The sequence below is a fragment of the Olea europaea genome, chromosome 11, assembly GCF_002742605.1.
Source record: "Olea europaea var. sylvestris chromosome 11, O_europaea_v1, whole genome shotgun sequence".
NCBI lineage: Eukaryota > Viridiplantae > Streptophyta > Magnoliopsida > Lamiales > Oleaceae > Olea > Olea europaea.
In genome coordinates this window covers 5,479,093-5,491,230 of record NC_036247.1, presented here as the reverse complement: position 1 = coordinate 5,491,230, position 12,138 = coordinate 5,479,093, and the positions used below count along the sequence as shown (strand labels likewise).

The 12,138-nt window shown below is 38.0% G+C and overlaps 1 protein-coding gene across 2 annotated transcripts; it reads left to right on the top strand.

Moving 5' to 3' along the window:
• The first annotated feature begins 300 nt into the window (after positions 1-300).
• Positions 301-11,592, top strand: LOC111403108 (transcriptional activator DEMETER-like). Of its 2 annotated transcripts, XM_023031486.1 has the most exons (20): positions 301-442; positions 826-1,628; positions 2,219-4,045; positions 4,120-4,518; positions 4,953-5,043; positions 5,139-6,471; positions 6,590-6,669; positions 6,749-6,833; positions 6,921-7,012; positions 7,096-7,164; positions 7,269-7,305; positions 7,401-7,483; positions 7,933-8,397; positions 8,637-8,673; positions 8,769-8,826; positions 8,984-9,120; positions 9,245-9,310; positions 9,391-9,505; positions 9,588-9,626; positions 11,217-11,592. In XM_023031486.1, the coding sequence occupies exons 2-20, from the start codon at positions 1,019-1,021 to the stop codon at positions 11,315-11,317; spliced, it is 5,724 nt and encodes a 1,907-aa protein (XP_022887254.1). In that variant the 5' UTR covers positions 301-442; positions 826-1,018; the 3' UTR covers positions 11,318-11,592. The 2 variants fall into 2 exon arrangements, with proteins under 2 accessions (XP_022887254.1, XP_022887255.1); XM_023031487.1 differs by lacking the exons at positions 8,637-8,673; positions 8,769-8,826; positions 8,984-9,120; ... (2 more) ...; positions 9,588-9,626; positions 11,217-11,592 and having other exon boundaries at positions 7,933-7,972; positions 8,076-8,367.
• The last annotated feature ends 546 nt before the right edge of the window (positions 11,593-12,138 follow it).

Below are 12,138 nucleotides of genomic sequence, written 5' to 3'. Positions count from 1 at the left end.
CTAAAAAAAATTAGCTTTTAAATCGACCTATTATGATATAAATTAACAAGCGGCCAAAATATGAAAATCAAAATGCAGATCGACCTATATATTTGTAAAATACGAATGATTAGATAAGACACTCGAAAGTAATCTCTACTTTTAATACTTTTTTATAACTATTATCCACTTTATTAAAAAGGAACCTACGAAGATAGGTTGTGCTTAATATATTATATATTCGTAAAATACGAATAATTAAATATGAGACTTAAAAGTAGTCGTTAGATTATTTCAAACGAGTGGAAAAGAAAGTCGAGTTCAAAGTTTGTTCTGTACGTGGATAAATGTCCTGTTCTTTGTAACTGCACTCTCCTATTTTCTCTCTCTTCTATGAAGAAATATTCTGCTCAGTTTGTCTCGCCGTCCACCGCTTCACAAGATCTTGACCAAAAACAATTAGGTGAGTCTGATTGTAAATGCTCGCCAAATTCCTCAAAATTTGCATTTTTCAACCATCGGCTTCCAAAATCCGAAATATATTCTGTTAACAGATCAGTGCAAGGATAATGTTATTTTCTGTTTCTTCATTGCAAATTTTATACTTAATAGTTTTATCTTCATCAAATTTATAAATCTTCGCTCTACCATGAGAAAGAACCGGATTTTCACCCTCTTTTTCAAGAGATCTGTTGATTGGAGCTGCTTGTTATGATTTTTCGGAATTAGGAAACGCTGGCTTAATATAATTGTGTGCCACTTTTGATTTTTTAATTTTTCTATTATTTTTCCCAGTTCCTGATGTTTATGTTTTGTGATGAATATTTTCTCGTTTTTATCTAGCAGAATATGTCAATAATCAGAGTTGACAGAGAAGAAAATTTGCCGAAAAGTGATTCTCCCGTGCCGTTAATTACTTGAAAGGGCTGAAGAAGTGGAGTTGGCGTCTCAACTCAATTCTAAAACAATTACAAGAGAGAAATAACTAAAAAAGAAGAGGGGAAATAGGAAAGATACGATTTTTATCCAACACTCCAGGATGGATGAAAAGCAAAAAGGCCTGGTCTCGGAATTGGAAGACCTCCAGACTGGTTGTTCTTGGGTTCCCCTGACCCCGGCAAAGCCGGGGCCGATCTGCACAGAATGGCAAGATAATCAGGCATTTCGTACCAATGGGCTAGAATCAGAAAAATACTTGCAGGTAAATCATACAGGCCAGGCAGAGATTGGTCCAAAGAGAGCATCAGAGGAGTTCCTGCAAGAAAATCCAGCTGCATGTTGGGGCTCGGCAAATGCTATTAACATACACAGGAATTTTAACACTAGGGAAACAGATATAGCCCCAAAATCCCAAGTTAATGGTGATGATTCCTGCAGGTCCAATTTTTCTGTAAATGTAAATGATGAAGAGATGTGGAACAGTGTTTCTTTCAGAGAACTCTTGGCACTGGCAGATGCAGCTAGCTTCAATGCAAGTGCACAGACTGCTTTTAATGCAACAAGCAGCTCTTTCGCACCAAATTTTCATACTAAGATTGACAGTAGACAGTGTACAATAACGACTGAAAACCCTTCACTCGTGGATCTAGACACTTCCCTTGGAATAAACTTTCCAGCTGAATGCAACAGCATACAGAATATTCCCAATGGTGAGTGTCCTTAATCTAGATTCTCTTTATAGATACGATTTTGTCATACTGTGCTTTCAATTATTACTGTACTGCTAAATGAACCATAGGATACACAATAACTGATATAACTTCAAGGTGGGAAACATACACAAGACCTCCTCGAATTGGAATTAAAAATAAAAAATATTGTGCATGAGATAAGATTCATCTGTCTATTGCTGCATTTCCCAATGCCCATAGAATGAGTAACCCAACAATATTTGCCAGCAATATAAGAACTGCATAGATAGATGAAGCAATCAGGTGAAATATCAAAATCAGAATGAAGCATAAGAAATGGGGACAGAATTTGTGAAATAAACAAGTATCTGCTTCGACTGAAGCTTCAAATTTGCGAGCTTCCCTGCAATGATTTTATCAGCAAAACACAGCATTAGCATCTTAAAATACCTATCTACTTTTAGGCTATGAAATCTCGGTTAAGAATTAAAGCATGTAGATTTGAATATACCCTCATGAGAAACTCGAGAATAGCTTTGCTTGGATATTTGCAAATGGTTTCTCATTTTCCTAGCACTAACATGAAGTCGATCTTGTATATCCTACAGATGGAAGTTGTATCCGTTCCAGGCTGTTCTTCGACCTCAATTTTCCATCTAGGATGGCAGATGCAACCTTTAGCGAGGTAGTTTCATCCCAGTTTGCACCTATAACACCAGAGAAGAACCCAAAAACTGACGAAAGACGAGGGTTGGCCATGCCAAATTTAAGCACAGATGAAATGCTAGGAAAAAAAGACGTGAAACAGAAGGAAATTGCCATCAAGAGGGTCGGATTAGAGGGATTCCTCCAAATGAAAGAACATTCTCAGTTGGTTGTTGATCATGTATGTGAAACAATGTCCACACAGTTGGAGGAGAATCACAAGCCTGACAAGGGAGGCACTGAGGACATTGAGTTGAACAAAACGCCACAGCAGAAACCAAGAAGAAAAAAGCACAGGCCCAAAGTGATAATAGAAGGCCAATCTCAAATAATTCCTAAACCAAGTGTTGGAAGGCCTTCTGATCCCCAGGAAACCACAAGAGTAAAGAGAAAGTATGTTCGGAGAAAAGGACTTAATAATCACAAAACTGAAACTCCCCTTGAGAGGGAAATAAATGAAAGTGATACAAACACAAAAGCCCCAAGTTCAAAGGAAACCATGACTGGTAAGAGAAAGTATGTCAGAAGAAAAGGAGTCAACAAACCTGCTGCTACTACCCTGGATCAGGAAACTTGTGAAACAAAAGATCCAAAAACAGTTCAGCACACAAGAAATACCTGCAGGAGATCTCTGAAGTTTGACGTTGAAGGCCAAGGGAGTGATGAAAGCTCATTGCACCACCATCCATCTCCGAATTTTGACATGGAATCACAAGCACAGAACTTCAATGCTAAAGATCAATCAGGATCAACCATTCAGTGCATACAGGGGAGGGAAGCCTCATTGAAGAAGACTGAAGTGATTGCATATGATCTTACATGCTCTACGAAGCAAGTAGTGGAAGGCTACCTGTCAAAACCTGAAGGACATTCATCTAGCCCCCCACCTCATTCTAAGACAGATACACTGAATGATAAATCTACACTTACGGATCAAAAAGTATGTACAAGAGGAAAATGTCAAATTATATTCTCGGATTTCACACACGATGAAGAAGGAAATAATTTACAGTTGATTATGAATTCCGATGCTCGGTCAACACAGAAGAGCTCAAGTAATTCCGACAGCAGCAACACAGCGTGCTTGATGCAGGAAAGACAAGAAAGAGGAATAAAAAGACAACATAGGGGTACAACTGTTGAAGCAGAATTTTACAGGTCAAATTCAACTGGGACTTTACACAATTCTTTGCAGGCATACAGTGCTATATTTCAACAATTCACAGATAACAATTATTGCAATCCGGGCATGCATTTCCATGCAATATACAGTACAAAGAGAATTGAGAAAGAACACAATTCAGTGACTTCCAGCACGAACTCCACAGCAATTGCCTCAGAAAATCGTGCAATTGCAGCAGCTGATGGTACTCAGAATGAACAAAAAAAATTAAAATTTCTGGCAGCTATGGGACCTACAGAGAGGTTGGAAAAGAAAAGATCCAAAGAACCTGCTCCAGTATGGAACTCGGTGCAACCCCTTGAAATTCGTGGACAACTGCCAGCTTCTACAGGCAGTGGAGCAACAACATCAAAAATTGCACAAGGATTTGAAATTCTACAACCTCCACATAAAAAGAGATCCAAGGGCCCTACTCAAGATCCAAAAGCCCTAACTACTGATACCAGTAAAATGATGATGACAAAGAAGCGGACAAAGAAAAGCCTGCTTGTCAACTCAACAGTGCAAAACAGACATAGTGACCACCAATTCGTTGCCAGATCAATGGGTAATCAATAGACATATATGATTGCTGTTTTTCGAAAACTATCCTTTCTGATGCGCTTGTGACATTTAATGCAGGTCCTCCACTGGCTATAACATGGATATGCAAGTCTCCAGTTGATGCTATCATTGAGCAATTTAATCAACTTGATTTAAATGCAAAGAGCAGCCAAGAACATAATGCATTTATTGCCTGCCATATGAATTACCAAGAGCAACACGCCCTGGTTCCATATCAAAGAAATGGAGCTCTTATCCCTTTTGACAGCTCATTTGACCAGGTTAAAAAAAGTCGCCCACGGCCTAAAGTTGACCTTGATGATGAGACGAGTAGAGTGTGGAAACTTTTGTTAGACAATATAAACAGTGAAGGAATTGACGGCACAGATGAAGAGAAGGAAAAATGGTGGGAAGAAGAACGAAGAGTGTTCCGTGGGAGAGCAGATTCATTTATTGCACGCATGCATCTTGTCCAAGGTATTCATACACAGATATCAAATTTGCCCACTTGTTGTCTAATTAATAAATTTCAGCTGGAAATATGGTTTAACTTCCCCAAAGTACGCTATCAGATAAAAATATAAGTGTTATTAATGATATTGCTGAACTGACCAGAGGAGGGTTGGAAAAGTCAACTATTGAATGAACACTCATGCATTGATTATCCAGAACCATGAGGAAAGGAGATATGTAGCCTATTACTCAATCACCATGCAAAATATCACCAATTAAACACCAAGCTACCGACAGATACTCGTGAATGTATGTTGTGTTTTATGTATGAAACAGAGTTATAAGCACATTGCACCTGCTTAATACCTGCCTTGTGCTGCATCTAGCAAATAAAATACTTTTATATTTTATTTATTGGGTCCGTCCTAAATTTTTTTATGCTTTACACGGCTATGCAGGGGACAGGCGGTTTTCTCCATGGAAAGGATCAGTTTTAGACTCTGTTATTGGTGTTTTTCTCACTCAGAATGTTTCGGATCATCTTTCTAGGTTTGCTGAACCTCTGACCTTATACAGAATTCCTATTAACAATTTAAACTTACTTCTATAGAGTTCAGCTGATTCCAAGGAAAATCACTTTGCAGCTCTGCCTTCATGTCACTTGCTGCCCGATTCCCTTTAGAATCAGAAAGCAGCCAAGGACAATCTTGTCAAGAGAAAGTGAACATCACAGTCAAAGAACCTGAAGGGCGTGGTCTGGATACAGATGATACATTTGGTTGGAATGAAGGATTAAATAAGCTAACTTGCAGCGAAGATTCTAAGATGATTCTGGTATCTGATTACAATGACATTAAAGAAGTTAACAGTGTCAAGTCCCCTGGAGATAGCTTTATTGGCACCACACTGAAAGATAACTTAAGTCGACAATTGTCAGCCATCTCTAAAAATTGTCCGGATACATCCCGTGAATCCGCAGTCAACGAGTCAATAGGTTTTATTGGCGATGAAAGAGACTTGGATGATACACTTTCTTCTCAGAACTCTGTGACTTACTCTCAGAACTCTGCAGATTCTGTAATATCTCAAACTGCAGAAAGAACTGAATCATGTTCACCCAGAACCTTAGAAGTAGAATCCTGCACTACTTATCAAAAGCTGTCACAGATATCACAAAGCATAATAAATGTTCACAATCAAGGGAATGGAAACAAATTGTGTGAGGATGGGCAATTTGAACCAGATAGTATGGCTCCCGATTCACAAAATCAAAATGAGAACCAGTCAGATATTACCTGCAGCGAGCCTGCTTTGCATATGGCACCCAGTTCAGGAACACAAGTAGACGAACGCTTCGATGTACCTCAAAAGAATGGCAAAAGCTCAAATGTTATCAATGGAAAAGAACTTTGTGACACAGAACTAAGTGTGTTGTCCACAGAATCTGCAACCCAAGCTACAGTTCAGAAATTCTTGGCTATCAGTCATGAAATACCAAAATTCGGCAGTGAAAAGTTTCGCTCAAGCAACAAACATCCAATTGACGTGTACCAAAAGATAACTGAAAACCATACAGGCAAACTGGAGTCACAGTTTCACTGTCAAGAAAATAACTATAAAATGCAGGAAGTATCAAACATCCCAATGTTTCCACAAAAATTGACAGATGTCACAGGGAGTAGCAACATTGATAATTTAAGAATTCCTGAGCACAAGGAGATTGGCTCAAATTTGAAAGATCCTGGTAAAACAGCTAGTGAACGTAAAGCAAATGGGGAGAGAACTAGAAAAGATAAACAGAAGCCAGTCAATTGGGATTGCTTGAGGAAACAGGCACAAGAAGGTGGCAGAAGAGAAAGAACGGCCAACACGATGGATTCGATAGACTGGGAGGCAGTAAGATGTGTCGATGTTAATGAGATCGCTGAGACCATCAAAGAAAGGGGAATGAACAATGTACTAGCGGAGAGAATCCAGGTTTAGTTTGTAACAAAGAATCTACTCATTCAAATATTTAATAACTTAGTTGGCACATAATACTCAAACATCCAGCAATCCATTTAACAGTTGATAACCAGTTGGAAAACTTATGCAGGAATTCCTCAATCGCCTTGTTAGAGACCATGGAAGCATTGATCTGGAATGGCTAAGGGACGTTCCACCAGACAAAGCAAAGTAAGCTTGCAGGATTTTCTCAAATGCTTTTCACACGGTCAAAGAACATTGTGCATTTACAACTTTTTATACTTTTCAGAGAGTATCTGTTGAGCGTAAGGGGTTTGGGTTTGAAGAGCGTGGAGTGTGTACGGCTTTTGACACTGCATCACCTTGCTTTTCCTGTAAGATTTAAGCTCGATTACAGATCCTTAAATCAATACAGAAGAGAACTTCACTAACTTATTTATATTTTCTATGGCGTCTGATAGGTTGACACAAATGTTGGGCGTATAGCCGTGCGGTTGGGGTGGGTACCTCTTCAACCATTGCCTGAGTCACTTCAGCTGCATCTTCTAGAACTGTGAGTATCCATGCCTCATCAGATTTTTGTTCATGATATCATAGCAAGAAAAGATGATAACTCATGCTGCTGTCCTTGCATAGGTACCCAATATTGGAGTCTATTCAGAAATTTCTGTGGCCAAGACTCTGCAAGCTTGATCAAAGAACACTGTAATCATAATTTTTCTACTAATCTATACTTGCTAATCAATCATAAATAATTGATACTTGAAGTGAAGTACCATTCAGTGGTTTAAGATGTTAATTTATTGCAGGTATGAGCTGCATTACCAGATGATTACCTTTGGAAAGGTATGCCATATTCACTGAAGGGTGTCTTCTATATACCAAAAACATTACACACATTTGAAGACATAAGCCAAAGGCAACATCTTCTATCTTTTCAGGTGTTTTGTACTAAGAGCAAGCCAAATTGCAATGCTTGTCCACTGAGAGGGGAATGCAGACATTTTGCTAGTGCATTTGCAAGGTCTATGCATTCAATTTTTATTGCAACTGAACAATCAGATTTCCATCTCCTTCTTTCCTCGTTATTTTGGTGCAAGATTTGATCATTTAGGCCATCGCTCCATTTCTCAATAGAATATCAGTTTAATAAAAACCAGTTAGAAACATTAGGTGGGGTAAAGAACATTATTATACAATAATAATATAGACTCTATCTATCACCTATAGTCAATAATATATACATGAGAAAAATAAATATGTGAAGCAAACAGCAACATCCAAAGAATTCCATATAAGATCCAAAAACCAATTCCATCCAATTAGATTTAGCAAGTTCAACACCAGATTATGAGGTTTGGAAGCTACATTAGAATTAAGTTGATGATACACTTCAAAAATCCCATATGAGTAAGTGATGAAACAATGTAAATCTTATTTTCATATAACTAATGCCTATGAATGTGCATGCAGTGCGAGGCTTGCTCTCCCTGGAACTGAAGATAAAAGCATTGTGAGTTCAATAGAAAACAATGCAGCTTATCAGAATACTGTGAAAATTATCGATCCTTTGCAGTTACATTTACCTCGAGCTTATCAATTAGAAGCACACACAGAATCCAGCAATGCCGAACCCATTATTGAAGTTCCAGCTACACCAGAGCCTATTATTGAAGTGCCAACAACTCCAGTACTAGACCAGACACAAGTTCCAGAATGTGACATTGAGGACGACGACTTCGAAGGTCCTGATGAGATTCCCACTATTCAACTCAATATGAAAGAGTTCACTCACAATTTGCAGTCTATTATGCAAAAACGGACGGAACTACAAGAGGGTGACATGTCAAAGGCCTTGGTAGCTTTAACTCCAGAAGCAGCTTCAATCCCTATGCCTAAACTTAAGAATGTGAGCAGACTCAGAACAGAGCATCTAGTGTAAGCAAACACTTCTGCTATAAATCGTGATTAATGTGCTACTCCATAGGAAGAAGTAGACATATTTGATTGGTGTAAGCATAATGTTCATGAACTTTTTGAGAGATGGAAGGCAAAATACTTGTAATAAATCATAAAACTAAAGATAATTACACCAATTATTCCTAGTTACAATGAGCGTGATAATACATTTGATCATTTCTCAAGGGATATCATTTTAATATTTTCTCCTTCTACAGCTATGAACTTCCAGATTCACATCCTCTGCTACAAAGGGTGAGCAACACTCTATTAGCTTTCGTTCACTGTAAAATTTCATCCACGTGTACAAGCTAACCTTTCCTTGATGCCCCAATTTTCTTAATTTGCAGATGGATAAAAGAGAACCAGATGATCCCAGCTCGTACCTACTTGCAATATGGACCCCAGGTAACGAAGCAAGCACACTTCTTGGAGAATCAAAATAATAACTTCAAAATTTATGTAAAGAATGTAATTTCAGAAGACGAGCAAATTGCAAAGTTAACCACTAAAATTTGAACTTAGCACAACTGATTCTACAACACGTGTCAATGCTCCTTACCAGGCGAAACTGCAGACTCTATTCAGCCACCAGAAAGATGCATCTCCCAAGAATCTGGACATCTGTGCACCAATGAAACATGTTTTTCATGCAACAGTATACGCGAAGGGAACTCCCAAACTGTTAGAGGCACACTTCTGGTAAGGAAAAACTGTTAAAAACAATTACTGAACTGATACCCATAAAAACGTAGGCACCGGAAAAGAACTTTTACTTGAGAATTCCTATCTTGATCAATCTAATCAGTATGACCAATCATGACAGATACCCTGCAGAACAGCTATGCGAGGAAGCTTTCCACTCAATGGTACCTATTTCCAAGTTAATGAGGTAAGATCAGATAAAGTCCGTGTAAATCAAAGTACTCATCTTCTGAAATGGATTACAGAGTAAAGCTTGTTAGTTTACAGGTGTTTGCTGACCATGAATCTAGCCTGAACCCTATCAATGTTCCAAGAGACTGGTTATGGAATTTGCCACGAAGAACTGTGTATTTTGGAACGTCTATACCCACGATATTTAAAGGTAAATTGGCCATAAAGAATTACTTACATGATAGATATCTCCCAGAAAGCCTGACATTACATTTTCTCTTTATTTCTGTCAGGGCTATCAACAGAAGGTATTCAGTATTGTTTTTGGAGAGGTATGATATGTCCTAACCACCTTTAATAGTATATAACGCACTATATCAAGACCTGTCTCAACAGAAATCTAAGTGATTTGAGTACCATTCATATCATGCCAGAATGATTACTGTTTCATGATTCTGCATTTCTATACTAGGAAAGGACTCGACCTAAGCATAAGCCTCAGAGCAAGAAAATGAAATGCATTCTTCAATGGCCAAATACATCGTTACCTTAACAGCACAAGTAGATGGATACATTTCATAAAAATGACACAATCCTGTTGATGGAACATTGTTGATCTGTTTCATTCTTCTTTATCACCAAAAAAGAATGGAAAATTGCAGAAAGATTCCCAACTTATTAAATTTGTGCGAACAGGTCATGACCTTTATTTGGCAACTGGATCTTCAACCTTTTCATGTTTTAGCACCATGGTCCTCAGTTTAACAATTTCCATCAATATTGCCATTCATAAGCCAGGTGACTCGCATATATCAAACTTTTTGAGGGTAAATGGGTAAACACTTAATTATATGAAAAAATAAATAAATAAAATAGAGAAAGAAAAAAAAAAAAAAAGGAAAGCAAACCCAAATGCCAAGAAATAAATCTGTGTTTTTAGTCATCAGATGGACGAAAACCATCCTTATAGAAAAAGTTGAGGATCCAAATGCCAAGAAATAAAGGTTGGGTAATGGGTACCCAAATGCTACATTACCCTATGTGTTGGGAGCCCCTTGCTGAAAATAAAAGATGCGACCCCAAAAGCATGGGTTGATGAGCTTTCCATCCATTGAGGAGAAAAACTTTCACTCAAATATGATGCTATCTCTTAATCCATTTCCCTAGCCTGTTTTTTCTGCTTTACCATAATTTTTACTAGCATTGCGTGATAGTTGCCATTTCTAGCAATGGCTGGCGAGAAGCCAATCAAATCTCTGCCAAATTCCAGACTTCCCTGCATTAATGTCTCCCCAAATTGCATAATTTTCATAATAAACTCTGATTTGTGTGTTTGTGCTTCTGCATTATTCTCCACTTTCTATCCATCACTTCTTCATATTTCACACTATTTACTATTTGAGTAAGAACTCATATCTGAAACTTTCATGTGCTCAATAAAAGAGACTATGTCTGTCGTTTCATTTTTTGTCCAAGGACTTGATCAATTGATTCTTTACTCCAGATTTCTATTGGCAATAGATACACAACTAGGTCACACACAAATATTCGAGTTAAACATTGATTCTTGTTAAATTTAAGCAATTACATACCTAGTATTTCTCAAACTAGCAAAAAAAAAAAAAGAAAAAGAAAAAAACGTTGAGCATGAAGGAACTGAGGATGAAAGTTTTATGCCATTCACCTCAAGCAAGAACCATGACAATCATCCATGTACTCAACATCTTACCCAAAAAGCCAATGACATTTGTAACCCTTCCATCTCTGGTCCTAAAGATGGGTATATTTTTATCAAATTCTAGAAGCTTCGTTTGCATCCAGTAGTACTGGATCACTAAATATTCACAATGTCACTGTAATGTCCTAAAACTTCTGAACCTGAATGTTAGTCTCCGCTCATAATTAGTTGTCATACTTTCCAGGCTTCGTTTGTGTGAGGGGATTCGACTGGAAGACACGTGCACCACGTCCCCTCATTGCTAGACTGCACTTCCCAGCCAGCAAGGTAACTAAGGTAAAGTGATGGACAGGTGAGAATTAGGTATCAATCCACTCGCTGTGGCTAACAGTAGGATTACGTAGAAACAGCATCAGCAGGCATGGCATCAGAACATGGTTCTTCAAAGTGCAAAGGGAAAGGAAATCAGCCATTTGTATACATCGAAATGGAGGGAAATCGGTTCCTTGTGGAATGAAATCATAATATTTCTGCTCAAAGAGGAAATGTACCGTTACTGTTGCAATAGAGGCTCAAAATAGAACAATAGGCCTCTCTTCTAATTTATTTCCTTTCCTGAAGCTTTTTTGGTTATTTATTTCAAATTCTGGAGTCTCTAAGAGCAAATTTGGGGGAAAACTAATACTTAAAGGCACTATGCCTGGCCCTTATGGCACGGCTAATCATAAAAACTTATGTATAAGTAACTTTTTTCTATAACAATAAACTAGTTAAACATGTTCGAAAATAAAATTTTTACTTAAGCTTAGCCAAAACACCATGGTCGTGAGCAACCGAATCAATGTATTACCTTTGATCCTTGATGAAGTTAGAGGGATTCAAAAGAGTTCTCCTTGGATCCTTGATGAAGTTAAAGAGGTTCAAGTGAGCTCTTCAATAGGAACACAGCAGTCATGGTGTTGACGAAGTATGTTGGCAAGTTCTCAGCCGTTCACATGCTAACCTGCGACAGCATATCGTAGTTGAGAAGTGTATCATTCCCTTTTCAGTTTGCTCAAGATGCGATTCAATTTGTAACCATGACATACGGAACAAAGGATTGAACTCCAAGCGACAATAAACCAAGTCGAATCAATTCCCAAGGGATTAAGATTACACAAATTAAG

Coding starts and splice junctions, on each gene's coding strand:
- LOC111403108 (XM_023031486.1), top strand. CDS start 1,019: ATGGATGAAAAGCAAAAAGGCCTGGTCTCGGAATTGGAAGACCTCCAG. Junction 7,165..7,268: donor AAGCTTGATCAAAGAACACT/GTAATCATAATT, acceptor AATTTATTGCAG/GTATGAGCTGCATTACCAGA. Junction 9,627..11,216: donor TCAGTATTGTTTTTGGAGAG/GTATGATATGTC, acceptor CATACTTTCCAG/GCTTCGTTTGTGTGAGGGGA.